The sequence below is a fragment of the Mesoplodon densirostris genome, chromosome 6 (assembly GCF_025265405.1).
Source record: "Mesoplodon densirostris isolate mMesDen1 chromosome 6, mMesDen1 primary haplotype, whole genome shotgun sequence".
NCBI lineage: Eukaryota > Metazoa > Chordata > Mammalia > Artiodactyla > Ziphiidae > Mesoplodon > Mesoplodon densirostris.
The window spans coordinates 5008586-5036006 of record NC_082666.1 but is presented as its reverse complement, the minus strand read 5'-3'; the positions used below and the strand labels follow the sequence as shown (position 1 = coordinate 5036006).

The 27421-nt window shown below is 54.3% G+C and overlaps 1 protein-coding gene across 11 annotated transcripts in view; it reads right to left on the bottom strand.

Annotated features, from left to right (window-relative positions):
- RAPGEF1 (Rap guanine nucleotide exchange factor 1) overlaps positions 1–27421 on the bottom strand; it is a 152649-nt gene that overhangs the window by 23777 nt on the left and 101451 nt on the right. For 6 of the 11 annotated variants that reach the window (XM_060101732.1, XM_060101734.1, XM_060101733.1 and 3 more), the window contains 7 exons: positions 24722–24810; positions 23861–24013; positions 23298–23421; positions 22729–22912; positions 21115–21615; positions 15582–15784; positions 467–739 (listed from right to left, as the gene is read on the bottom strand). In XM_060101732.1, coding sequence (XP_059957715.1) covers positions 467–739; positions 15582–15784; positions 21115–21615; positions 22729–22912; positions 23298–23421; positions 23861–24013; positions 24722–24810 — 1527 coding nt within the window. Of the gene's footprint in view, positions 1–466; positions 740–13056; positions 13216–15581; positions 15785–21114; positions 21616–22728; positions 22913–23297; positions 23422–23860; positions 24014–24721; positions 24811–27421 lie in introns of all 11 variants that reach the window. The other 5 variants (XM_060101739.1, XM_060101742.1, XM_060101741.1 and 2 more) reach the window with 2 other exon arrangements.

The window sequence follows — 27421 nt, the reverse complement described above, 5'->3', positions numbered from 1 at the left end:
TGTCCCCGCCCACGCTCACGGCAGCACTTCCCTGTGGCTGGGTGAGGCGCTGCGGCCCACCTCGCAGCACAGCAGAGAGGCCCTCCACCCTCAGCACCTCGGCAACTAAACACGCAACTGCCTCCTGAGCTGTCGGCGATCTCTGCACCTTTCTCTAGAAACAACCAATCACACAGAAAACCAGTAGCATTTGCTATCTTATGCTTATGACAACCTGTTGTCTCTAAATGGTCACTAACCCATTTGTGGAAAATCAGATCCCTAGTTTGATGGGAACTTTGCAGAGAAGGTTCATTTTCTGTTCTGGAAACAGACGGGCTACGATTTCACCTGGTGACCTGTGCATCCCTCAGTCCAGCCACACCGCGACTGGGCCCACGCCAGCAACAGACCTGACCGCTCGTGAGGGCGGAGGCTTTCTCAGAAGGCACAGCCCCACGGGGAGGCGTGTGTGTTGAGTTCTCACCGAAGGCGTCTGGGGCGAGTCAGTGAAAGAGGTTTCGGAAGGAAGGCAGACAGTGTTCCCATGAAAGCTGCTCTCCTGAGAAGATGAAAGAGGCCCGTCCAGGGTGCTGGGAGGCGGACTGGCTACGGTTGGCACCGCTAAGTCAGAGCTCTGAGACTGGTGGACAGGTGGGAAATGTGGAGAGGAAGAGGAGGTAGACGGGAGGAAAGGCTGGACGGAAGCTTGGCTGTGAGGCACGAAATCCTGGGAGTAGGACCTAAACACAGATTTATACTACAGAGTCAGAGTGGAACACAGACACGAACACGAGAGGATGGGAAGAAGAAAACAGACAAAAGAAAAAGTAATTAGATTAACTCAGCTGAGCCGTGACAGGCCGTTCAGTCATTCTAACCAGGACCACCACTCAGGCCAACCACCCCCGTGCTCCTCTGGCCTGAGGCGCCCCCCCACCCTGGCACGGGTCCCTTGAGAAGGGCCTGAAGACCGACAAGTGCTGTCCTCAGTGTCTAAGGGGCAGTGTCTACCCTGTCCTCAGGGGCAGGACGCGGGTACCCCCAAAGGAGAGCAAGCCGCGCCCCACCGTATGGGGGTCCCGTCCTCTGTCAGAAAATGAAACCCACGCAACCCCATCTGTGCCTCTTGTCCTTCCAGGAACCTGGTGGCTAAATTCAGTGTGTGCAGTCAGACACCTGGTCATGTTTACTTATTTTGAGTTTTTTGGTTAAATCTCTCTGGTTTTATTCCTTGGAAGTCAAACACTGCAGCCTTTTGAATGTTGTAATCACTTCAAATCCTTCTGGAAGGGAAGGGCATAAGCCTTAAAAAATGGTTGAAAGAACAGTGCTACCTAAATGCTAAAAATTTCCGAATTTATTTCCCTTTCTGCCTAAACTTTTTTCTTTTTTTTTTTAACAAATGAAGTGCAATGCCTCTGACGCCACCTTAGAACTGCCAGGCTACGCTCTTCGAGATTCTCATCGTGAGAGAAAAGCCTGAGGTCAGGCTGGGGCACGACAGCAGATGCCCACAGCTCCTTAGAGCCCGTGAGCACACTCGGGCCTGGGCTCTGCTGTGGCAGGACGGATGGACGAGCTTTGGGACAAGAATCCCATAGTGTCATCATGTCCTGCAAAGGGTCTGCCGACACCTGCCAAACGGGGAGGAGCGTGAGGCAGGGCCTGCACCTGAAGTCCCTGCCAGGCTCACTGCCCGCCACAGGTGCTGGAACTTGACAACGGCCCACCCAGCACAAACATGCACACTGCTCACTCCTTTGCATTTTGGCACAGAATTTCTGAAACCCACGGACAAGGAGGAGGAGGAGGAAGAAATGAAGTTTTAAACTAACCAGAGGTCAAAGCCACTCATACCCTTAAGGGTTTTTGCGAAGCTACATGCTTACAGGTTAACCGGACCGAGAGCTGCGGCCACTCAAGGGACAGGCACAGCCTCCCTCTGTCCCCCTGCTCTCCTAGGCTGTGCGGATCAGTCTAGAGCTCCTCCCCCCTCCTTGGGGAGGCCAAGGCCCTCTCACCCCATGAGCCCCATTGGCCGCTGGTTTATATCAGACCCAGGATACTGCCTGGGAACCGACTCGTCTTTACACATTTTATTCCCCATCTAACTCACAAACTCAAGGCCGAAGTGCTGTACCGACACGGAAGGCTTAGATTCCTACCGGTTCCAATTTTTGCGGCATGTGGGCCTCTTACTGCCGTGGCCTCTCCCGCCGCAGAGCACAGGCTCCGGACGCGCAGGCCCAGCGGCCATGGCTCACGGGCCCAGCCGCTCCACAGCACGCAGGATCCTCCCGGACCGGGGCACGAACCCGCGTCCCCCGCATCGGCAGGCGGACTCTCAACCACTGCGCCACCAGGGAAGCCCCACATCCCTTCTTTTGAGAGGAGCTGGGGGTGGTGGACCCCGGGCTCGGCTGCTCTCCCCCCGAGGGCTGTGGGGCCTGAGCGTCCACAGTGCCCTCCCCCGGCAGGTGCCATGTTTCACCTGACCTCTCACAGCAGCCATCCAGGCCTGGCCTTGCTGGGGATGGCAGAGGGGTGATAGGTTTGGCTTTGGAGACTCTCCATTTCACCTCTGGAGGATGCTCCCCTCACAGTGAGGCTCTCCCCCTGGCTGGAAAGGTGCGCAGAGAAGACCTTGAGTGAAATGCATCAGCCGAGGGATGGAGGGATGGGATGGCCTGGTCCTGGGAGGCCAGCCTGTTTTGGGCAGTGGCTGAGGTCTCACGCAGGAGCCCGGGCCCCAGGCCTGTCGGATGCTCACTCCCAGCACGCAGGTGCTGCTATGAGATATGCTAACAGATACCTCTCCCTTGGCCATGACTCCATCTAGTTTACGATTCATGGTCAATGCTGCTATGGTCGGGATGCCTGCGTCCCCCCAAATTCTTATGTTGAAATCCTAACCCCCAGGGATGATGGGATCTGTGCCACAGAAAAGAGGCTCCAGGGGGATGCCTCACCCTTCTGCCACGTGAGGACAACGAAAAATCTGTGACCAGGAAGAGGGCCCTCACCTAACCATGCTGGCACCCTGATCTTGGACTTCCAGCCTCCAGAACTGTGAGAAATAAACTGGTTATTATAAGCCATCCAGTCTCTGGTATTTTGTTACAGCAGCCTGAACGAAGTAAGGCAAATGCCAACTCTGGAGTCCTGACACATCCTCACGGACGCCCCCTCTTGTCCATGCCCCACGTAAATGTGTTGAGCACTTAAGTGAGCCCTGCAGTAACCAAGCACCCACTTACATGCACCCGCAGAGCGGTGCCTTTTGTGGGAGGCGGAATAATTGCCTAGAGGGCACATTCTCAAGTCACACAGACCTGGGCTTGGGTCCTGGGCTCTCTCTCTACCTGTGTGACCTTGGGCAGGTGAAGTAAGATCTCGAGCCTCAGTCTCTTCCTCTTTAAAATGGGGATGAAAACAACAGTTCTTCTCTTACAGGGTCTCTGTGTGGATTTACTGAGACACCCCCTAAGTCCCTCTGTGTGACAAGCAATCAGTGTCAGCTAGCCTCTCCCGCCCTCCAAGATACCCTCAGGGACTCCTCTAAAAACACAGCCAAGGCATTTAATTAATTAATTCAATACATATTTACTGAATGAGGGAATACTTCGGAATAGGCTCTAATGTTATTAACTAAAGTGTCTAGAATATCACCTGACTCAGCAGAGCATCGACTGCGGGTGTGGACAGTAGTGGACAAGCTTCCCTCGCTGTGCAGGTGCGGGTCCGAAGCGGGAGGCTGGGGAGGCCACCAAGGGTGCGGACTGCAGGGGAGGGGGCAGCCACCAAGGAAAAGGGAAGGAAGATGCCTGTCTCTCGGACAAAGCGTCCAGGCCGCCCTCCCCAACAAGGCTGCAGCAGCTCTGGTATTCAAGCTATGCAGTCCAGCTGGGACAGGAGCCAAGCCGGAAAATCACCTTCCAGTGGGCGGGGAGACGCGGTCCCTCCGGGGACCCTGCACACTCATTCCCATACCACGGTCAACAAGCCCGGTCTCCACTGACTCCCCAGAGAAATGTTTCCAGGCCCTTTAAGATTATATTTATTCACACGGGCAGGGAGAAAGCAGGGCTGGCTGCTGAGCAGAAACACCCCTTCACCACAGCCTGGAGATTATCTTAGGATCTGGCTGGTGCCCGGCTTTGCTGCTGCGCTCTGCGGCAGGAATTTTTATTTATAGCCAGAGTAAGGCTGTTTGGGCCGAGGAGGAGTTATGACGTGAGGGCTGCCTGTCTGGAGACGGCAGATCTCTGCAGAAGATCTAGGAGTGCTGGAGCAAGGTGCTGGGGAGGAGAGCAGTCAGGAGCGGGGGCACCAGGCCCCCACACCAGCCCTGATCACACAATCAAAGCGCCAGCAAGAACCATCCCATGATGATGATGGTGACAGCTATTCTTAGAGTGCTTCCTGCTGGTCAGGTGAGGCGCTGAAGGTTTTACCTGAATCACCTCGTTTACTCCGCACGAAGTGCTGTTAGGATCCTTATTACAGGGATGGAGACACGGGCTGGAAGGGGAAGCCACGTACCTAGTAACACGTGGCTCGGCTCAGCAGAGACGGTGCTGGGGCGGCCATCTCACACTCAGGGAGTGCCCTGGGCACGTGACAGGCCCTAAGCGCGCGGTCCCGCAGCGCTGCAGAATCCTGCCGGCTCACTCCACTCGGAGACCTCGTGAGGGGTGACCAGCCTGCAAAAGGCGGTGAGCCACGGCTTGATATACCAGCCGGGGATGCAGCGAAAAGATCTGCCCTCATGGGAGACACAGGAGCCAGCACCCCACTCTTTTGAAAACATACACCTGAGAGAACCGCCGAGTCTTCTGGGTGTAAAGGATGAGGGAGGCTGACGTGATGTGTGGCCAGTCACATGCTAAAAAGCAAAGCCACCCGAAGCTGGCCAGGCACCGGTTCTCAGTGCCACTTCCTTTCCATCATATCCTGGCATGAAAAATGACTAGGGACAAGCCCTGTGTTGTGTTGGCAAGAAAACAGGAAAGCAGATCTTCACATGAAAAATTCTGATTCCTCAATATGACAGACGCTCCATTTAATTCCGTTGATTAGCAGAAAGCTGGGGGAGCCAGAGGGGACAGTCAGCAAGCCAGCAGCTGAGAGCTGGAGCCACAGGCCAGAGGACCTTGACTGGTACAGCTACTCCACGGTGACTGGGGCTCCAAGCTCTGGAGAACGTTCAGCTCTACCGATCGTGGGGAAGACGCGCTCATTGGAGTGAGTGGACGTACTGTTGCGAGCAAGTGTTTGGAAGTATAGAGAATTCCAGAGATCAGTCATTACTGTATCCTCTTGGCTCAAGCAAGGCTTATGACTTCAGTGTTTTTGGACACTACTTAGCAAAACAGATAAGCTACTGGACAGCTTGTTTGGGGGCTTAAATTTTTATCCATCATTTGTGAGAAAACATATTCAAGGGAAGGTGCTTTTCTAGGGTGGTTTGGGCTTCCTTCCCCTATGGAGAGCCACAGCCCAGGGCCGGTCCTGGGCTCTGAGGATGCTTCTTTCAACCAGGGCCTGCGAGTGTTGACACGATATGGGTGTCAGTTACTTCTCTTGGAAGGAAGTAAAGCTTTTAGCCGCTGCAAAACACACATGTCCATGATTTCCTGGGGAGGAATCTCCTGGAAAGAACATCAGATTTGCTTCTTAGATGGGGCGTGATCACTCCTAGGTCACCAGGAAGGATTCTTGATAACGGTCCTTGTCACTCCATGTGGCAAACTGGCTGGAAGACTGCTCGTCTCCTCTCTCCTTCCTGGTCCCAGTTAATTACGTGTTTACGAAAGCCATCCTTCGGGTCTATCCTAGGTCCAGAGGGAACTTCCTTCTTTGATGCGCTTCTGTTAATTTATAACAACTACATGTTAGATAATGTCCAAAGATGAGGTTCCGAAGCCAAGAGGCAGATTCTGAGGCCAATGCCACAAGCTTCTGCACTTGGATTTCTCTGCTCAAGGCGAGGACAGACACTGTTGTTGGTCCCATCATGTGAACAATGAGACAGTGCCCAGCTCACCCAAGAAAGGCAATGTCAGCCTCGTATGCTGGATTCAAAAATACCTTCTCTCTTTCTGAATAAACTTCTTGGTGGAGTCTATGTTTTAAACTCATTTCAACATTCTAATCTGTAGTTTTATAACAAAGGATGTAAAAGAACAAACATGTTTTGCTCAGGAGAATTTTAGGACAGATGTAAGTAGAAATTTCCTGTTTCTTCTCAGGTTCCGTATTTTTGCAAGCGGAATCACAAGATCTTCCTTGAAAACACTATGTTTCTGGCCCATGGTTTCGTGGCTAGTTATATTCTTGTGAGAACCTCCAATACGTTTTAGGAAGCTCCATATATTCATTAAATATTAACCTTAATAACATCAACTCTTCATAAGAAAATTCAGTATAGATTCCAAAATGATCTGAACTTAGTTCTAGAAATCTGACTCAACTAGTTTTTACTCAGTTTGGATTTAAACAGCACGACAAGGGCTCTAGTTTATACTTATCTTTAGCACTATTTAGAGCCTGTAGCTACGCTCTGTGTCAGAACACAAAGGACAAAAGCACGCCCCTCAATGTCCAGCCCGTGCACGGGCTTTTCTTTCTACTGAGCCTCATCGGGTCTCAATGCTTACTGGCCATTAAGCAATTCATAAATGTCAACTTGACACTGTATGTCACAGGATGGGGATCTGGATTCTAACCTTAGCTCTGACTTAAAACTCTGATCAAATGGTTCAGTTTCTCTATTCTGGTGCCTCCATCTCCAGAACAGGGGTAAACATTCCATCACAGAGCAGGAAGGAAGGGCCCTTGACAAGTCGACAAGTCGCTTGAAAACATGAATGTAAAGGCAACTGTCAGTGTAGGAACAGCACCCTTAGGGTTCACATCACACAGGACCTTCACGAGGACCAGGGGCTCCTTTTGGTACCCGACCAGTCGACTGTCACGGACTGAGTCAGATGTACACGTGCAGTGAGGGGCTGCAGGGAAGTTCCTGTGTGTGAAGCAGCCTGCGGGCGCTGCCATCCACAATGCCGTGAGCGCCAACAACAGAGAGTCAGGGAGTCTTCAGAAGGAGGGGCAGAAACAGCTGGGTGGAGTGGCTGCTGCTGCGAGCCCCTGGGGCAAGGATCCCCAAGCCCCGGTCCTGCTTCTGGGCTACGACCAGTCCCGCCTCCTCGCTCGGCCCTTGCTGTGCACGGCAGGTGCGCCAGGCTCACTTCCGGACTCAGGCGGTGACCATCTCCTCCAGGGTGGGGGCTCGGCACAGAGCCGGGCTTCTACCGCTCCCCTGTGGGCAGCAGAAACCCGGCGGGTGCTTGGCTGCCTGTGCCTCCTGCCTCAAGGCCGTCTCTAGGCTCGGAGGGGCAGTGAACTCGGGCGTCACACTTCAGGGAAGCGATGGCCACATTAAGCACCCCGGGTCACTGAGGAAGGGCGGAAAAGCACAGGGTAAACTTCCTGGAGAAGCCAAATCATATTTCAAGGGTCCAGCAGACAAGAAGTGCCTGTGAATCTCTCGGGCCAGAGAGCCAGCAGCCAGAGCCTCCTGGGTCAGCAGAGAAGGAAAAAGAGGAAGAAAGAGGGTTCTCGGCCACAGCCTGGGATCAGTGCCTCTGATTCGTGGGAACGGAGAGGCTCTCCCGTGATGAGTCCGCTCAGGTTGTTCTGATGAAATGCTCGGAAGCAGGGAAAGACAGCCGGGATGGTGGGGTGGGGGAGAGCTGGACGCCTCCCTGTCACCGCTCCCAGTCAGGTCAGCATCACAGAGCACCTGCGACTTGCTGCTGGGCCCTGACCCAGGTACAAGGAGCAAGAACATAAAAAGCCCAATCCCTACTCGCAGAGAAAAAGAACCTGAGCATTGCAGAAGAAAGAAAAACCACCCAATGCGGCAATACTGTGATAATGCCTCCCTTTTTACTGAATGCCGGAGTGCATCTCGCACTACAGTACGCTCTTTATGTGTGCTTTCCCTTTAATCCTCCCGACAACTTCACGCCCCCAGTGACAGAGGAGGAAGCGGAGCTGGGGTGGTATGCTCAGGTCCATGCAGCAAGTAAGGAGAAAGCCTGGTGGGGAAGGGATTGGGGGAGTGGGAAAGGGCCGGGGCAGAGGAGAGAAGCCCAGGGGTGGGGTGGGAGGGGGGCAGGCAGTGATGAGGAGCTGGGGCGGGAGAAAGCAGAGGGAAGACGGGGCCCGGGACAGGTGGGCGGCCTGGCCCTGCAGGGATGGGGTGACACTTCGGTCTGCCTGTGCTGCTCTGCGGGGAAGGAGCGCGGCCAGCTGTGGCGGCAAGGCTGGAAAGGAGGCCACGGTGGCCACACCAGGGGCGGCAATGGGGTGGAGAGAAGGACCAGCGTGGGGTGGGCAACGGGACGGGCCACAGGGCTTGGTGACTGGGTGTGCACACGTCCCGTGAAAACGAGGTGCGTACGTGAGGCTGGGGGGACACAATGAGCTCAGTTCTCGCCTGGGCAACTCAGTGGACGGGGGGAACACGCACAGAAATCACCGGGACAGGGGGCCGAGGGCTTTGGCTCGTCCTGCGTGGCAGGTGTGTGGCGGGGGTGGATCCCTAATCCCGGGGGCCCAGAGTCTAGCGAGGAGACACTGGCACCTGCCCACTACACTCTGTGGTGAGGCCCCCAAGAATGGGGCAGAGCCTGAGAGTCCATGGCTTCCAGGCACTTGAGTGGCCCCCGGGTTGCCTGGGCCGCAGCAAGCCGCAGAGGGGCCTGCAGAGACTCTCTGGCGGGCAGCAGCACGGCCGTGGCTTGCCTGATGCTGATGGCGCCGGGGCTGCTCTCCAGGAAAGCCCACAGAGTTGGGCAGGCCGACGGAACAACGCCCCCCAGGAGAGGTCAGCTCGGGGACACACCTGCCCATCCCTGGGCCCCAGTGCTGCCATGGACACGCCCTCTTCTCTCAGAGTGAGTTCTCTCTAAGCAGGGCAGGAAGCCATAAGGAGAAGGCGGCATCAGGAAGAAATAAGAGGCAGGCACGGGAGGCAGGAACACATTTTTCCCAGCAGGAGGGCACACGCTGTGCTGCGCCGTGCTGAGCGGCCGGCCCCCTCGTGACTCCGGCCCACAATCCCTTTCTCACCCGGCTCCGTCGTCTCTTCTTTCCCGCCTCCTCCCCCTTCCCCGTCTGGCCTCCAGACCTGTCAGAGTGCCCCAGTCTCCGGGATGCCTGTGACGGGAGGTTGAGGAGGGGGCCGGACAGAGCGCGTCTCCCCCGGGTGGGCCCTGAAGGGCACGCGTGCTGCGGCACGAGAGCCTGCGCCCAGCCCTCAGAGTCACTGCCAGCAGCTCCACACATCTCCCCCCTTTAAACTGAAGTCCTCAACATGACACACCCTTGACCTTGTTACCCGAAAGATTTTTAAAAACACATGACAGTTATTATGGGTATTTCTGAAGTTCTTCTTAAAACCTGGGTCTTCTAGTAGTTTTACTTCTCCAGAATCATTTCGGAAGCCAAGATGGTAAAGAAAGTATTTCAACAGATTCCTAGCATCCAGATAGATCTCTTGGTGATAGTAAATATCAGTTGGCAAAGAAAGGATGTACCAGAAAATAGTTCAGGAGACGGCGGAAAGTGATTTTTCTAACGTCGCCGTTGCAATACCTGGAGGGCATTGGCAACCCCAACGGTTACTGACAGACTCTCAGTGACACCTTGGTCAAGGGTAAGGTGAATATGGACCCAACCCAAACCTTTCAAGATTGGCACCACTAGGGTTCAGAATGACAGAAAACGCAAGCCAGAGGAGGGAGATGGTGAGGAAATGGCACGTGGGACTTCAGGGTGGGGGGGGGAAGGGCGGGTGCTGGAGGGACGAGAAGCGGGTGGAGGTGGAAGGCGGGCAGCCAGCACGGGCTGGGCCGCAGTGAGAACAGGGCAGGCAGCCCAGGGGGTACAAGTGATGGAGGAGAATCCAGGGACAGGAGCAGACGCCAGCACCACGTCTGAGAGGTGTTTCTAGGAGGGCCCGTCACTCAAACCCTTACCAGTGTCACCAAGGGGCAGGCCCATTGCAAGGCCTGGCAGAATCAGAACAGGAACGAGGGCGTCGGCCTCCCAGCCCGGGGGAGGCTGCACCTAGCTCTCCACGTCATTCTGACCTCACGGTCACTCATCGTTTCCCTGAACACCTCCTCCTATCAAACTGGTCTTAATACCCTGGACACCACACGTCAGTCTGGCTGCGCGTCTCCTAGGACCCCAGCGCGTGGCGGGAAGGACAGGGAGTCTGTGGACGGGGGGCTAAGCAGACCCAGCCGGAGACCGCGAAGAGGAGGGTGGGCGCCAGGCAGGAACGGGAGCAGGAACGCGTCTGGCGGACAAGTGGGGAAAGAGCTCAAGACCGGCCTGAGCCCCGGAGGGCTGCACCCACAAGGGAGCAGCTCGGGGAGCAGCTGGTCTGGGCTCAGGGGCAGGACAAGTGGAAGGGCTGGCTGCTGTCACTATCCTGCAGCCCACTCACCCAGGACCTCAGTCCTGGGTGCTTATACTTGAGACAACCTTCCAGAATGTATGCCAGGCCTTCCCGGCCTCATCTTCAGGTAGGGCCCTCAGCGTGGAACAACTGTGACTAGACTTCCTGACCTTTATCTCCCTGAAATCCTAACTGTCCTTCACACCACAGCTCGAGCGCCCCTTCCCCACGAAGCGCTGCCTGGTCCTGTCCTGGCTCCACAGACCATCTGCGGCTCTCAGGCTATTCCTCACACCCTGCCCAGGCTGGAGTCTCTTTTATGCTCAACTTATCCTGCTCAACTGCAAGGGCTTCTCAAGGATGATGGGGCCCTCCTACTCGCTCTGGATCCTTCTTGCTGCCTGACCCGCACTAGGAGAGGCTCCGTGCTTACTGAATTAAACTTATCCTGGGATCCTGGGAAGGGTGAACAAGAATGCTGTTTCAGCACCTACTTCATTTTAAATCGATCAATGCAGGTTTACTGCTCTACAATTCCCTTGGCAAGGTTTTCAATCTTCCTGTTACATGGCAGAAGTAACAGGTCACTGGACCAAGAACTGTGCGAGTTGTCTTCAGATTTGGCACCTGCTGTATTCCTACGAGGCAGCCCTTGGGAATTCCATGCTGGACTGATGACACAGGCCCAGGGACATTCAGGAATAGAGGGCTGCTCTGAGAACATGTCAAAGCCCTCTGTCTGGGGCTCATCTTAGAACGTAGCAGAGAATATACGAAGAATACGCTGGTATTACACTAAATCATTTCTCCGGGGTTTCAGCATTTCAAATGTCAAGTGTTGCATACATTTAGGCCATTACTAACAGCTCTTGAGGCCTGGAGGGACTTTCCTTTAAGTGAAATAAAGCACCTTTCTTAGCTCACTCCCCTCAGGCTCCTTTGTGGAGCTGCCGCTGAGAACACAACATTTCTGCTGCAAGATGCCGTAAGACTCCCCTACGTGCCAGGGGTGAAAACCATGACGTACTCATACCCAAACTTAATTAAAATGCCCTCAAATTTTCTTTAATTCTGTAGTAAACAGTCCAATGCATTGACAGTCTTCTACCCCAAACTACTCAAAAGCGATATTGCAGACATTCTTAGGAAATCTCACACTTACTTTCTGTTCACAGAGCGGGGAAAAACTGTCAAGAGCTGGGATTGTCTACAGGCCAAGTTTTGCAAGATTTGTGAAGGGAGCTTGCCAGAGGTGCGTGCTGAGGAAACAGAGGGCGTCTGTGCACCAGGGCAGGGCTGGGGGCGGGGGCGAGTGGTGTTTAGCCTTTCTACAGCATGTATGGTTGGTGCGGGCTCTAAAAAGCTAGGCTCTAGCACTGAAGGGAGGACTGCGTCCCAAGGGCCTCACAACGGGTAGGCCCAGCTTAAACCGTGCGCTGGACGGCTCCCAAATACGGAAACCGGACAAGACCACACTGGGAACCCAAGCTTGGAGAGGTCTCCAAGAGTCACCAGGTCAACCTCGTCATTCATACAGGGAAAGGGAAGTGCAAGCAGGTTAAGCCACTTGCCCAAGCTCTCCTGTACAGAATTAAAGCAGAGCCAAGACCAGAATCCAGAACTCTAAGAGAAAGAGCAATAGTAATAAACTTCCTAAGCTTACTATGTGCCTGGAAGTCTCCTATGATTTTACTCAATCCTCCCATTCACGAACTATTATAAGAGGCAAGGAAAAGTACAATCCCAAAGGAGAGAAACTGAGGCCTGGGGAGGATAAACCGACTTTAAGTGGAGCCCAAATGTGCCCCCTTGCCAAGTTCTTTCTCCTGACATCCAGAGTTTCATTGGAACAGATTAATTGCCACACTACTAAGCTGTGTCCCAGGCAATGACAAACAGTTACTGTGGTTTTAAGCCACAAGGTTTTGGGGTGGTATGTTACGTAGCAAGGGTTAGCAGAAGCTAACTGATACAGCTCTCAAACTCAAACTCCGTCATGCCGGGTATAACCTGCTCTCCTGGGCCGCAGTGAGAACACCTAGCTCTTCACGTCATTCTGGCCTCACGGTCACTCATCGTTTCCCTGAACACCTCCTCCTATCAAACTGGTCTTAATACCCTGGACACCACACGTCAGTCCGGCTGCGCGTCTCCTAGGACCCCAGCGCGTGGTGGGAAGGACAGGGAGTCTGTGGACGGGGGGCTAAGCAGACCCAGCCGGAGACCGCGAAGAGGAGGGTGGGCGCTCTCCGGGGCTTTGCTTCCTACGTGAGGACTATTCCTTTTTAAACACAGAACACTACAGGGCTGACCCAAGGCCCAGTGTGAGAATGGAATAAAAAGGCCAAAACATCCCTGCCAGTTCATGCCTGGGTGACGACGTTCCAAGCGTGGCTGCTAACGATCCCCACCCCACCCGCTCACGCAGTCCTTCGGGCCACAGCCAGCCAACCACGCGTACCCTTTCCCATCTAGCGCGGGGGGCCTGCGGGGAGACAGGGCCGGCGAGGAGCAGCAGCACACGCGTCGCGAGGCAGGAGCGACAAGGGAAGGACCGCGCTCACCGGTTTCCCAGTGGCGAGAAGCAGGGAGCGACTCACCGAGGGCACAGGTAAGTTGCCGTGCCGGCTGAGAAAGGAGTGAGAGACGGACACACTGATGCCCTGAGTGGCACTGCCGTCCTCGGGAGTGAAGGCCACTTTAGTTTGCTGGACACAGTAGGAGACAGAGGAGAAGGAAGAAGCAGCATAGGAGGCCTGCTGGACGGAGGAAGGAGAGAGAAGACAGGGAAGGAGGGAGAAAAGCAGAGAACAGTCAGGCATGTACACATAAAGGCTAAACAGGCGGCTACTCGACTCTGCTGGGACTTTCTGGAGAGGGATGGCTTCCCGGCCCAGCTCAGGGGTTAAGAATGCCTGCCAAAGGCGACCTGGGTGAGCGGGCACCCTCTTCATTTCTGGGTCCGCTGGAAGTGGCGGTAAGATGGGAGGAGCCACGCAGACCTGGGTGGGTCCCTGCTCTTCCACTTATTTCGGGCCCCAGACCCCCCTCTATGGGGTGGCTGTGCTCCGGCAGAGTGCAGAGCAGGAGCCAGGCTGCCTGGGTTTAACCTGGGCCCTGCCATTCGTGACCCCCTGGCCCCGGGCATTACTCAAAGCTCTCCGTGCCCCAGGTTGTCATCCGTAGGATGTGGGGAACACGGTGCGGGGCGGTATGCGTGGAAAGCACTTAGAACCGGCCTCCCTTGGCACACGCGGGCCAGGAGGTGTAACCAGCACTCTCACTTCTATCTGGAAAAATGGGGTCACACTTCTTGTGTTTGCACTGGGGAAGTGATGCCAAGCAGCCGGCACAGGGCATGGCACATGTGTGCCCGGGGTTCAGTCAGAGCTGGGCGTGGCTCCCAAATCTTCCACTTCTGCCAGTGGGCTTTGAGTCAGTCTCTCCAGCTCTCTCAGCCTCAGTTTACTTAAAATGGGGGTACCAGGGGCCGTGGGGAGGATCGTGCGACACCATATGAAAGCTCCGGTGCTCACACAGGGTGGTGTTCAACAGGGTGTCGGCCCACCTCCCGGGCCCCCTGGCAGGTCTCTCCCCAGAACTGCCCTCACCGCCGCCCTGCCACAGGGGAGGCCGTCTGACAGCTCTCTCATGCGGGCTGGGACTCGCGTGCGCTCCTTAGGGATCTCTCCCCAGTGCTCTGACGCCTGTGGGCTACACGGTACAGAGAAGATGCCCAAGGCCGGCCGACAGGCACGCATGCACTCCAGCAGGAGGGGATGAGAAAACTTCACGTTTCAACCTAACTGGCCCAGCTGTCCAACCAAACATTTTAGGTCAGAGGTCCCGGGGGCAGGCATTTATATTTCTGTGGTGACAATTCCTTCTTGAAATCCTAGAATCAATTTTCAATTTCTGTTCATATTCGGGCACGTTCAGGTGTCTGTGGGGTGAGCAGGACAGGTGAAAAGCTGAGATCCTGAACACAACTGCTGAGACACAGCTAGCTGGTGGCAGAACTGCAACCCACGACTCCCAGCCCGAGCCTGGCCTTTCTTCTACTGGTCCAGGCTGTCCCCCAAGAGGCTGGCTGTGGCTCTGCGGGGCCAGCCCCAGAGCCCGCTGAGTGTAGGAAGGCTCGGAGACGCCTGGGGCCAGACATGCTCGAGGCCCAATCACAGCACTGCTGAGGCCCAGACAGTTTCGAGGAGTCACCCAGGGGCCTTTGTCGTCCGGTCGGCAGCTGCCTCCCAGAAAAGTCGGGGCAGCACCTCACGTCCTCTCGCAATGGATAAAAGGCGGCCTGGCCAGCCACACTGGGCCCCTCGCTGGTTAAATCACTACCAGACTGGCCAGCGTAAGAGCAAGACAGCACATGCAGCTCTGATAAAGTCGGGTCTCCTTTCCTGGAGAACATGGCTGGATGGGACATTTGGATTCCACACCCTGACCAGAGCCCACTCGGTTAGTAAACTGGTGGCAAAGAGAAAAGGGTTGAAAGGCGCACCCGCCGTGCCCCTCGTCTGGTCCCAGAGCCTCACAGCCTGCCCACGGCTGGACAGCCTGCCTCTGTGCCACCTACACGGAGTCCTTACACAGGAGGGGTTTTTGAAGGAGGAACGGTGTGCCATGCCTGAAACACAAAGCGGCTCTGTGCAAAGCCATCCTGCTTCAATAGAGCTGGTTCTCACTGGGCCATCCCCGGCCAGGGCGGGGTGTTAAATCACTGGGCAAAGTGAGGCCCATTATGTAAATCAAGTCCACAGATGGCCCTACACAGACGGTGCCCTGTGCTCTGATTGAGTCCCTCCTTTCTGGGAGGTCTATATTGGAGCCAAAGAAGAGAGAAAAAGGACCGTCAACAGAGAAAGCAAACATTCTGAGTACAAGCCAGCCCCAGCTGCAGGGGCTGCTCTGGAAAAGAAAGGCGCCACCCAGGGCGGGGAGATGGTGCAGCAGGAGACAGGCCGCAGCGAGGGCACGAGAGCACGGCCCAGAGCCCTGGCCCGGAAGGAGAGGTGCCGAAACCTGCCCCAGGACCACCCCAGTTCCTAGAGACCCGTCAGGACGAGAGACTGGTCGCTGGGGGTGGAACAGCGAGGGGCACCTGGGAGGGGCCACTTACCAGCTGCCGCTGCTTGGGGGGCAGGGCGGGGGGAGGGGCGAGCTCCTGCGGGGCATCCCCGGCGCTGAAAGAGTCGCTGAAGCCGTACACCTCCATGAGGAGCTTGTTCTTCTGCTGGTAGATGTGCTCCTTCTGCGGAGTCCGGTAGAACATGGAGGGCTGCGGCTCCGAGTAGTCCTCGAGCAGCTGCATGTAGGCCAGCACTGCGGACACAGGGGACACTGGGCTGGAGACCGCTGTTCACAGATCCCCACCCTGCCCCCCTACAGCGGCCAGGGTGAGGGCCCAGAGAGCCCACTCTGTACGACACTACCACACGGACACCCGTGTCAAGGCGATGTGAACCCTGACTCGGCGACCACGGCGTGTCATGGGGGGTCACGGTGGCGGTGGTGACGGTGGTGGAGCCGTGTGTGCGGGGAGGGAGGGCAAAGATCTACGGGAACTCCCTGTACTTTCCACTCAACGTCCCTGGGAACCTAGAACCGCTCTAGGGAATAGAGTCTGTTTTTAGAAACGCGTAGGGGGCACTCCACTCCTTGCTGAGAAGCCCTCGGGGCTTTCCAGCCTCTCCAGGGCCGTGGCTGTGGCCCGTGCGCGGGGCTCAGGGCACAGCGGGCGCCCCAGTGCACGCTGCCCGCTCCTCTGGCTCTCTCAGTTCCCGGACCACGCTCGGGGCTTTCCGCAGCGCTGTTCCGGCTGCTCTTCCCGCAACCCTGCTGCTACGCTGCCAGGCCCGACTCCTTCCCTCCTTTGGGCCTCGGGCTCAGGTTCCCTGCCTTCCATGGAGGCCTCTCACCCCCGGCTCTGCCCCAGCAGCCAGCCCCTCCTCGGCCCCACGTTCCCTTCCTTCAGAGGCCTTCCCACTGCGTGTCACGAGCTAGCTGGGCTCTTCTCACTCGTCTGATTTTTCTGAGCACCTACTATGTGTTAGGCACTGACCCAGGTGCTGGGACTACACAGGGGCAGCAAAGTGAATCCTTCGCCTGCGTGGCGCTCACACCTCCCCAGGGAGACAGAAAACAGGCCGAGGTGTGGTATGCGTGTCCCATGGAGGACAGTGAAATGGGGTGGCGATGGGGGTGCTTCTCTAGAATAAGGGTGAGGATGGGTGGAAGAGTCTTCTCAGCCAGGCAGAGGTCCACAGCCAGGACGAGGGTCCAGTGGGCAGAGCACAGCTGGTGAGGGGAGAGGGACAACTCAGGAGGTTGCATGGGGCTGTGTGAACGGGGCAAGGAAGCAGGCTTGATGCTGAGTTGGCGGGAACCCAGAGAAGGGCCCCCACCCCCGCCCCGGGTGCGCCCGGAGCTGCTACGTCTTGGGAAGATGGTTCTGGGCGGCTGTGCTTGCTCAGGTGAAAGGCCGCGGTGGGGGTGGGGGTGGGGTGAGAGTGGTTTGGTTCAGGAAGAATCTCCAAAGCAGGTGCAACAGGACTTACTGCCTCTCACTCAAGAGCTGAAGCTGCAGGAGGGCAGGGACCTTGTCTGTCCTGTCTGCTGCTGTATCACCGGTGCCTAACACACAGTAGGCGTCCACACATATTTACAGAAGGAATGAATGAAGAGAACGCATGTCCCCCCGGCATCTGTCCCTGCTCAGTGACTTGCTGAACCAGGCTGCAGCCCCGGGGTAGGCGAGAAATAACAGTCACTAAGCTCAGTTCTCCCCCTCCAAGCCCACAGGTTATATGGAACATCCTCTGTACAGAGGGACGAACAGTGAGAAAAGAAGTGCTCACATTGAAACATAAGGATCCTCCTCTCTAAAAGCCCTTTAAGAAGCCCTAGCCCGGTGCTTTGTGACCACCTAGAGGGGTGGGATAGGGAGGGTGGGAGGGAGACGCGAGGAGGAGGGGATATGGGGATACATGTATAGCTGATTCACTTTGTTATAAAGCAGAAACTAACACACCACTGTAAAGCAATTAGACTCCAATGAAGATGTTAAAAATAAATAAATAAATAAAGCAGCCCTAGCCCTTGCCACCGCGGACATCTATCACGGAGCCGCGGCCTCACGGCGGAGTTGCCTGCACCTGAGGGGCCCGCACGGCGGGCAGGCTCCCTCACTGGCAGTGTGGCGCCACCGACGGAGCCCTCGGCCGCAGACAGCGGCTCTGCGGCAGGTGTGAAGCCCTCAGCCCTCACGTGAGGGCATCAGCGTGTACTTTATTTCTGACTTTTGGTGGTTATCCAAGCCCCATCTTCTGAGCCAGGCCTTTCTGAAGACTCCAGAGGGTTCTGGGAGAACGGACAGTCTGGACCTGACAGAGCCGTCATCTGGCGTCCATAGCTGTGAAGGCTGGACTGGAGCAGAAGCCCTTTCTCCAGCCCCAATCTACCTGTGTGGACACGATCTCGCATTTACACTCCCTGTTGCAAAGTCGAGGTCAAGGCAGGCCCGAACTGCTCCGCCCTTCCGCTTCTCTAGGTGGCGGAGGAAGCTCCTGGGTGTTAGGGCACCCTCTATACAGACGCGTGTTTGGAGGGAAAGGCACTGTTGTGCCCCTCAATACCTGCGTCAGAAATAAGTACTAACTTATTTACAGAGTTACCGCGCACGAACTAAGAGGGAGGTGAAGGGATGCGAGCACCTGCTAGGTGAAGCCAAAGTTCAGATACTAAGAAGCCGTGGCAAGGACAAGTTTGCATGGCTTAACTTTGTATTTTCAAATAACCAGAAAGGTGGGCTTAACTGGAGACCTAAACCAGTCAGAAATGAAAGGACAGAGATACTTGGCTGGGGAAGGCAGCCATGAAGGTAGGGAGATGGTCCTTTTCTTCTCTGTACCTCACTGGCAGTCAAGGTAGACAGGAAATGCCTTTCTCCAAATACGTCTTTCTAGCACCCTTCACTGAAAGAGGGGTTCAAAGTTACCTTCTTTATTTAAAGGAATCAGTAAGAACATCTCAGCTCCAAAAAGCACAGAGTGGAGCTTGGCTGTAAAAGGTGGTTTCCCCCATAAAATCGGTGCTTCTCAAGGAGAAGCGCAGCTTGCAGTCCCCCTGGAGCCCCACATCGCCTTTTCTCTAACACTGCACAAGCAACACTCCTGGGTTCCAGGGCAAGATGCAAACCATGAAGACGACCCCAAATGTCCACGAGTTTCTCCCTAAGGAGCCTGAATGCAACCGCCTCTGCCTAACCAAAATGGAAAGCTTCAGCAAGGCTGCGATCTTTTCAGGAGCTCCACGAACTCCTTGATGTTGAAGTCCTTGTAGAGAACTGCTAACCAAGCACAGAGAAGCAGCAGCGATGGTCGCCACCTTCTAGAATCAAGGAGGACCAGTCCATTTCAAAGGCAGCCCACCAGCACAAGGGCCCAGAGACTACAGCCACCGGCATCACTGGGAAGGCCCAGTGGGCACCTGGGGCTATGGGCAGACAGTGATGAGGAAGCTTGTCTGGCGCAAGGCGCTCACAGGGCCGGGGACCCTCAGAGAAACCCAAAGGACGGGGATGCTCTCTGACACCGAGGCTGCGCGTGCACAAGCTTTGCCCAGCGTTAGCCAAGTATAAAGATGATGATTATCTCCGCCTTTCCTTCAAAGCAACTCTGTGAGGAGTTTTCTACGGGGTTGCAGATTGGAACTCTTCAAGGGTCCTCTCGGGAAGTGAAGAGCAGACTTGAGACTAGGACTAAGCCTCAGGGAGCCTCAAGTCAGGGGTCCTTTCACAGGGCACTGAGGAGACCACCAGCTGCGCAGGGGTTACTACTGTAAGCTGACACAGGGCTCAGGGAAGTGGGGGGAGGCCTTCCTCCTCAGCCTGGGAGGCAGTGAGCTGAGCTAGGAAAACACTGCTCAGAAACCCACATCTGCCACCCATTTCCTTGCTGATCTGATCTTGGGCAGAGGCTCAGTTCCTTTGAGCTCCTGTTTCTTCAGCTATAAAAAGGGGGCTAATGACACCCGGCCAGCCAGGAGGTTGGTAAGGACGAATACGACAGAGTATGTCAGAGTATGTCGAGCTTCAGCCCAGGGTGCCACACCGGAAGCGCTCAGTAGATTTTAAAGGTTTGCAGGCACAAGAGCTACAGACATTTACGGATGACACAGAGCCTAGAAATGGACGCCTAAATTAATAGGAAATATTTTCAGCCACAGGAGACTTGAGGCTATTCAAAAGGCAACAATGGACGCCTCCCCCTTTCCTTTTCTTCTCTGCCTGAAGCCGGCTGCCCACACCTGGTCTAAGAGCTCAGAGCGCGAGGCTCCTGGCTCCCCAGCCAGGCAGCACCACAAATCTGCTGTGGTTTGCACAGATGCAAGCCTGCTCTTGGTCTGGGTCCAGGAGATTCCTAGGAAAGGACAGGAAAGGGTGCGAGCCCTCAAGGGCACGCTGCTCAAGTCAAGGCCAGGAGGGTGGAGGGGAGAGGCCCATAGCTCTTTAGACACCTGTGCGTGTAGACAGAGAGGCGCAGAAGGAGCCGTTCCTGGTGTTGCTGTTTGCAGCTCCCTCTACTAGCGGCCTGGTTTCTAGTGAGTGAACTTACGTGACAAACAGGAATGACACCATTAGCCCTACAGAGCCAGCTCTCCCTCCAGCTGGGGGACCATACCACCGAGGCCATTACACAAGCTGGGCGACACCCAGTGCAGTAAATGAGGCCAGGTCTCCCCTTCTGAGAACGGGCCGCTCTCGGCAGGGCCAATCAGACGCTCTCACTTGGGAATTTGGAATGGATACTCAACTTCCAGGTCACAGAAGTCATCTGCTGGATGTTTCCACTGAGGCCAGGGAATCCTGGGGCTGCGGGCTGCTGTGGCCACGCACATACTGAAACACTGACAGCCAGTCTGCCCAAGGGAGATGAGGTAGAGCCGTGCGGGTGACGTGGGGAGAGGGCGGGGCAGGGAGACAGGCAACACAGAGCAGTCGGGGAGCCGGCAGACGAGCAGATCCCTGCAGAACTCGACTTAGGACCTTGGAAACTATTCAAAATACAAAAACCCAAAATTGCAGCTCTACCCCTGGGCCCTAATAACATCATAGATCAGATTATCTGGTCCAAGAAGTGTCCTCAGCAACTCCCACCAGGCAATCTCAGATTCCAAGTGGTTATGTGACATTTCAGTGTCTGCAAACAGAAGACAGAGCGGTACCAGGGTTCCCTCTAAACAGCCCCCTGCATTTCAGGGAGCCTTAGAAAACCCCTGTGGGTGCGATCAGGGCTATTTTAATTCAAAGGTCTGTTCTGCTTTACCCAGATGTAATGCCGTGATATTTGTTTCTCTTTGGCACCACGTGTTTGGGCCAGAAGGCCAACTGACTGCCATCTACAAGAGGCCAAATACTCTGTGGAGACCAGACCTGAGGTCCTGTTGAGACCAAAAGGAGAGGTCAGCTTATCAGGCTTTAAAAGTGGTCCCCAGTATTGGCAACACAAGGCTCCTGTAAGTGTCCACATACCTGTGGTTCTACCTTTTATGAAATTACGAGGCCACTGGTTTGATTCTGATCTAATGTTTCAATAAAACACCATTTTAGGTTACAAAAGGTGCTTCCCGACAATAGCTCAGCAAAAACTTACTGTGTTTGTTTTTCTTCTCTGGTAGAGGAGGAGGTTTTTCTGGGTCACCCGTTGATTCAGGAACAGTGAAATCACCCACAAATTCGACAGAGGCTGAGGAACCTCCTTGCTGAAAGGGAAGAATAGCAGCAAAGGGCGTGAAGGGGACGGACTGGACCGAGGCCGGGTTCTGCAGGTCCTCCTCGGAGATGTTGTCGTACTGCGAGGGGTGCCGCTCGTAGGACGTCCTGCAGCCAGAGCTGTCTGCCGTCTGAGAGGCCGCGCTCCTGCGCTTCTTCTCGGGAAGAGCAGGCGGCACGTCCATCTGCTGCCCTGGGGCCGAGGGCCCCTCTGGCTGGGGACAGCTGCCCAGAGGCAACTGGAAAGAATGGCCGAGAAATGGAGACCCAGACTCCCCCAAGGACTCTGGCAACGGGCTGAGGTTACAGGCCACTTGCTGAGGTATCTGGTCTGCGTTAGAGAGGTCTTGTTGGAGGAATTCGTAGTCAGGGTCGTAATGATCTGCATTCACAACAGGAGAAACATACTGTGAGCCACCAGCCCCCACAGAAAGAAAAGATCCCACCCCTCTTCCCTGACCCAGTGCTGCTCATTAGAGTGACCAAAACACATCTCCCGTCTCATCCACAAAGACTCTCACTTTACATTATATTCTTCATTTTTCTCCTGCTTATAAAAGTAAAACCAGATGAGATTTTGACTGCTTGCTATCCAATTCTTTGTACTTTCCTGGATTTTTAAGTTTCTTACTTAAAAAAAGAAAAATGCATGACCACTGTAGAAAAGGTGGCCAAAAAACCCCATTGAGAAAATCAAAATCACCCACAATCCCATAATCTAACTATGATCTCTGCTTACCATTGGATATATTTCCTTAAAAGTCTTTTTTCCCTTGGATTTTTTTTTTTAAACTGAGAAAACACTATCTAAGTGGTCTTGGATTTTGTCCGCTGATCACTATATCATAATTGGTTTTTAATACAGCTATGTACTATTCCACCAAATGGATGTATCGTAAGTCTCCTGATGTCCTACCACTGAGTAGTAGATTCTTTCCAGTTTATCAGCACTCCTCTTAATGATGCTGAGATTAGTGTCTTTGGACAGAAATCTTGCCATAGATCTCTGACTATGTTCTTAAGATAAGCTCTCAGAAGTGAAGCATCTCGTTCGCGGGACATGAACAGTTCACTGCTCTGTCAGCCTCCTGCCGAACTGCAGGCCAGGCCCCCCTCGGGCCCCAGCGCCCGCGGTCAGCATGTGCTGCTCACTCGCCTTCGCCCTCCGTCAACCGTGGTCCGGGGCTCTGAGCACAGATGGCTCTGAATTCTGGCCAAGGGAGTCAAATGACACACCGACAGACTAACTGAAGTAACAGCTACCGTTTCAGTCTCTCCCGCGGGGTTTCACACTGCTACTCCATTTAAACTTTCAACCCCCTTCAGAGACAGACGCTGGTATCCCCCTGTTGCAGATGAGGAAACTGAGGCTCGGATTTTGAGTGACTTGGCCACGGTCAACAGAGCCAACGACTGGCATCACCGTCTGAGCCCAAAAGAGCCACCGAGAGACGACAAGCCAGCAGCAGTGGTGACCCAGCCGCCAGCAGCTCACCTAGTGTTTCACAGCTTGTGTTCCGGGAGCACTGCCCGCTGTCCCTGTCCAGAGAAGACAGCTGCTCGTCCGACTTGCTGAGCTTGCCTATGCTGCTGCAGGGGGACAGGCGGGGCGACTCGCCGCCATATGAGTGGCTGCCGCCCGACAGTCGTCTCTGTGCGTAACAGTCCACGTCAAAATCCTCCCGGCAAAAACGAAAACAAACCAAGTCACTCCTGGGAAATGGTGGCAGAGGCCAGGGGAGGGAGCCGGTACGTCTACTCGGAGAAGGAACTACCGGCAAGCTCAGCAACCTGCTGGAAAGGCCCGTCTTTGCTGTAGGCTGTAAACACCACTTCTGTGCCTTCCAAGAAAGAGGGCCTCTGCAGGCGCTCAGAGCTCGGTGCGAGGGAGGCCCTGGGGCCGGTCTCAGCCTCCCCACCCCGCGAGGGAACTTCCACCCCAGGGGGGAGCGCTCTTCCTGTGACCAACGCCAGGGACTGAAGACCACTGGGCTTCTCTCAGCTTCAGGAACCAAATCCCCGCGGCCGAGGCCTTCCCCGGCCTCTCTAGACGGAGCTAATTACCTGCCTGGTAAGTCCAACGGGCAAACTGGAGCCGCTGCTGGCTCGACTCATGGGGGCCACGACGGCCACTCGGGTAGGCGACGGGGCCGACTGTCTCTTCTTCGGTGGCAGTGCTGGTGGAGGACTGAAACAGAGCAAGGAACCCTATCAAACCAGACACCCCACCAAATGCTTTAAACAGATACCGGGGAACGGGAGGTGGGTTCTTTCATTATCAGACGCGTCACACCCACTTTTCACACTTTCAACTCCCATCCCATCGGTGCCAAAAAACTAGTATCCAAAGTCCTTGCTTTCCTTTTCGCAACAAATGGTACCAGTTTTTGCTTGGCTCCGGCTAAAAGGCAAGCGGTTGGGAGTTCTCAGGGTGCGGGGCAAGGGAGGGCACTGGGCCAGGCTCGCGTCCTCCGGAGACGCCCCTCCGGAGGAAGGTCAAACCGCCAAGGGGCCTAAAGAGCAGGTTCGGACCCTAATGGCACCGGCTTCTTTTTGGCTCATCCTACCCATCCATTCGTGAAATTATGACATAAGTAGAGGAGGGTGCTAGAAAAACAGAAAATTACCTATTATCAACCACACGAATGCCAGGTAAGGGGGGTTTGGGGGGCGCGACCTCTTCATCCGTGGAATCTGGGAGCCCCTCGGCCGACTGCGACAGGCCGGTCGTCTTGTTTAGAATCTCCATCTCTCGATCTGTCAAGGGGAGCTCAGACTGGCTGGAGAGTTGAAGAGAACTCGGGGTTACAGAAGGCCACAGAGAAGGTCCTGAGAGCGTGAGGACGTGACCAGGGCAGGGAAGTCATGGGGGGACAGGGACGGAGGTGCCCTGGACACAGAGCTGACACTGTGCCCTGGGCTCCAAGGCACAGATGGGGTTTCAAGTCTGGTTCGATCACCCACAAACAGCAGAAGCTTGGCCAAGTCCCCCTGCCTCTGCACCTCAGTTTCCTCATCTGTAAGAGGAATCTCTGGACTAGATGATGTTCTAAAATGCTCCAAGTGTAGGTTTTATGTTTTTACTAGGGGCTTGCAGTAGAAATTACTGCAAGGCCTTGTAACTGTCCACATTACCCTCAGTTTCCTCTCTTGGTAAAGTTAAATGCTCTCAAGTCAAACCCCTAAAACCCAACCCCTCAAAGTTCTTTCTAATTATGGGAGGAAGCTGGTCAAGAAAAGTATAGGTGGGTTTTGACACCACACACTATCCTTAGAAAAGGTCACGCTAACTATTAACCTGGAGACCACGCAATTCTTCAGAATGGGTGTGAGCTACACACACTTTAAAGTCATGCAGGCTCTTACCTACCCAGAATTCACTAAGAAGGGAATGTGGGCCTGACGTGGGCTCCGGACCCGGCTCCCCTTCTTTCTCAAGTGCAGATCAACCGTGACCCCAGATACTGGAGGGTCTGGTCGGCACTCACCCGTCGGGTTTGCAGGCTGGGGAACTGGGTTTCACTGGGCTTGTTGGAGACGGATGCCCCTGCTTCTCGATGGTAAGTCTGACCAGCTCCTACACCCCACACAAGAGAAAAGCAGTGAGACACGAGGAAGCTTCCTCACCGGGAATGTTCCCAACCAGGTGGGTCAGCTGTCTGTCCTCCACTCCCACAGATTCCTCACTCACCATAAGTGTGAGTATGATCTGACTTAGGTAATCTGCCTGACTTCCCAAAACGTCCCCTACCCTCCAAAAATACCGGCACAGCACGTTGAAAGTTTCAAGTGCATAAAGGCCCTTCCCTTTGGAAGGGGGAAACGACAAGCCCCACGGTCTCAGAATGACTAAGTTCATCACACAGATCAAACTCCTGGCAGAACAACTGCCAGTCGGTTTGTGGAGGAAGAACTACGACCCTCGAGTTCTCTGAAGCCATTATACGATGTGCAGGACGCTGCTTACTGACAACCAAACCTCTGGTCTTGGGGAAGGTGGTTTCCCAGAGTGAGCTGGCCATGGGTGTGGCAGCAGCTGGTATCCTGAAATGACTGGTGGGAATCTTTGTCGACGGACAGAAAGTTTAGGGCGTATTACCCAGCAGAGAAATGACTTTAGAAAATATTTTTTAAATAGGAAAAAAAAAAAAGGAGGTGATTAGGGTCTACTTGGTTTTTTCAACTAGAATGCATCTTCCCCCAGTTTGATGAGTTTTGGTGACTGCATACACCATATAAGAATCACTCAAAAATACAGAACGTTCCCACCACCCTCTCTAGTCAATCTGCTCCACCGCAACCACTTTTTCACTTCTGTTTCTTGGACCACTTCTGCTTAGAACTTGAAGTAAGTGGAACCATACAGTATGTATTCTTTGGTGTCCATTTTCTTTTTCTAAACAGCTTTATGCCATAAAATTCAGCCATTTAAAGTGTGCAATACAATGGTTTTTAGTCTGTTCACAGTGTTGTGCAACCATCAACACAATGCATTTCAGGACTCATTATTACGTCCAGAACAAACTCTGGACCTTTCAGGGGTCCCTCCTCATGTCTCCCCAGCCCTCCCGGACCCACAACCACTAATCCACCCTCTATCTCTATTCGTTGATCCCCTTTTGCTCAGTGTAAACACCCACGTCTCTGTGTGCATGAGTAGTGTGTCCCTTGATGTTGCTGAGTTGTATTCCAGTATATGGATAAACCCACAATTTCTTCATTCGTTGTCCTGTTGATGCACACCTGGGTAGGACCTACCTGTGTCGCATGAGAAGTTCAGGCTTTCAGCATGAACGTCTATTTCTAAAGTTACAGAGGAGGCAGCAATGGAAGAAGGTGGGTAATGCAGCAGTGTGCCCCCAAATCAGACTGCAAAGCCTCTCCCAACTCAAAACACCCCACACAGGAATCCTGACAAGTGTGGTAAGGCAAAGAGTTAATATGATGGATGGAAGTAATGCTTTGGATAGCCTTTCTAAAAGATGACTTGTTAGTATACATAAAAAGCTTTAGATATCTGCATACGTTTTATAATAATTTAGCCCAAGGAAAATGACACGGATGTGTACAAAAATTAAGCCACAAAGAACGGTCACCGCAGCGTGGAAAGTCAATACAATGTTAAGTGGAAAAACACCCCAGATGGTACACTGGTGTATACATAGTATGTTTTGGAAACAAAATAAAACCAAGAACACACGTATAGGAAAAAATACGGCTATGAAACACCCCTTATTTTCTTGTTTTTGCTTCTCTGCTTTTTCTTACTTTGCTACAATGAACATGTATTACTTCTGAAATACGAATTAAAAGAAAAATAAGGCATACTCCATATAATCAGGATCAGTGTCACCCCACTCTGTAATAGTTTCGATGCCTATTCCTGGAGAAACGTGGAGGGTTGAGATCGCCAAGAATCAAGTACTGGAAGAAGAAAGGAGAAGGCTGGCATTTTCCTGTTATCACCATCTAGGAGTTAAACATAATCTCGCACATATTTTAAGGAACAGCTAACCAGCTGGTGATTACAGACAAGGTGGAGAGACAAGAGACGATGTAATTAGAAGAGAGGGCAAGTGGCGTGGAGGCAGGCCCCCTGCACCCCATCGCCTGGAGGAGGGCGGGGAAGGCAGTTCATCCAAGAAGCCCATCACCAGGCCGCACAGAAGAGCATCACGGCATCAGAGGGAGTCAAAGTGCCTCGGAAGCGCCACACTCAGCTCACTCTCTTTACAAGCAGGGCAAAGGAAAAGGGAGGAGCCTGTACGCTTGCATCTGCTGAGGCAGGACGAAATTCCACTAATTCTTCACTGATTCCTGAGTGATTATAATTAGAATGCCATCTTCCTGGAGAGGCAGCTGTGTGAACTCAACTACAGAACTACGGCAAAAGAACCGCACGACGACAGGCACACGTGCGCACCCGGATTCCAAGGCAGAGTCAGATCCCAGCACTGAGCCTCCTTCCCCCCGGGCCCAACGAGGCCATCACAGGAGGGGCAGCTTTCCACATTCACCACGACCTTCCAGCCCAAGCACAAACACACCGGGCCAGAAGGTCTTCACTCTCAACCTGGCTTCTCTCTCACAGGCACAAGGGCACCCTTAGAACGTGCACGTACCCGGCGTCCGTGCCAACACCCTCATCTCCTGCAGAGCCGCCCGTCTGTAACCTGGCCAGAACCCAA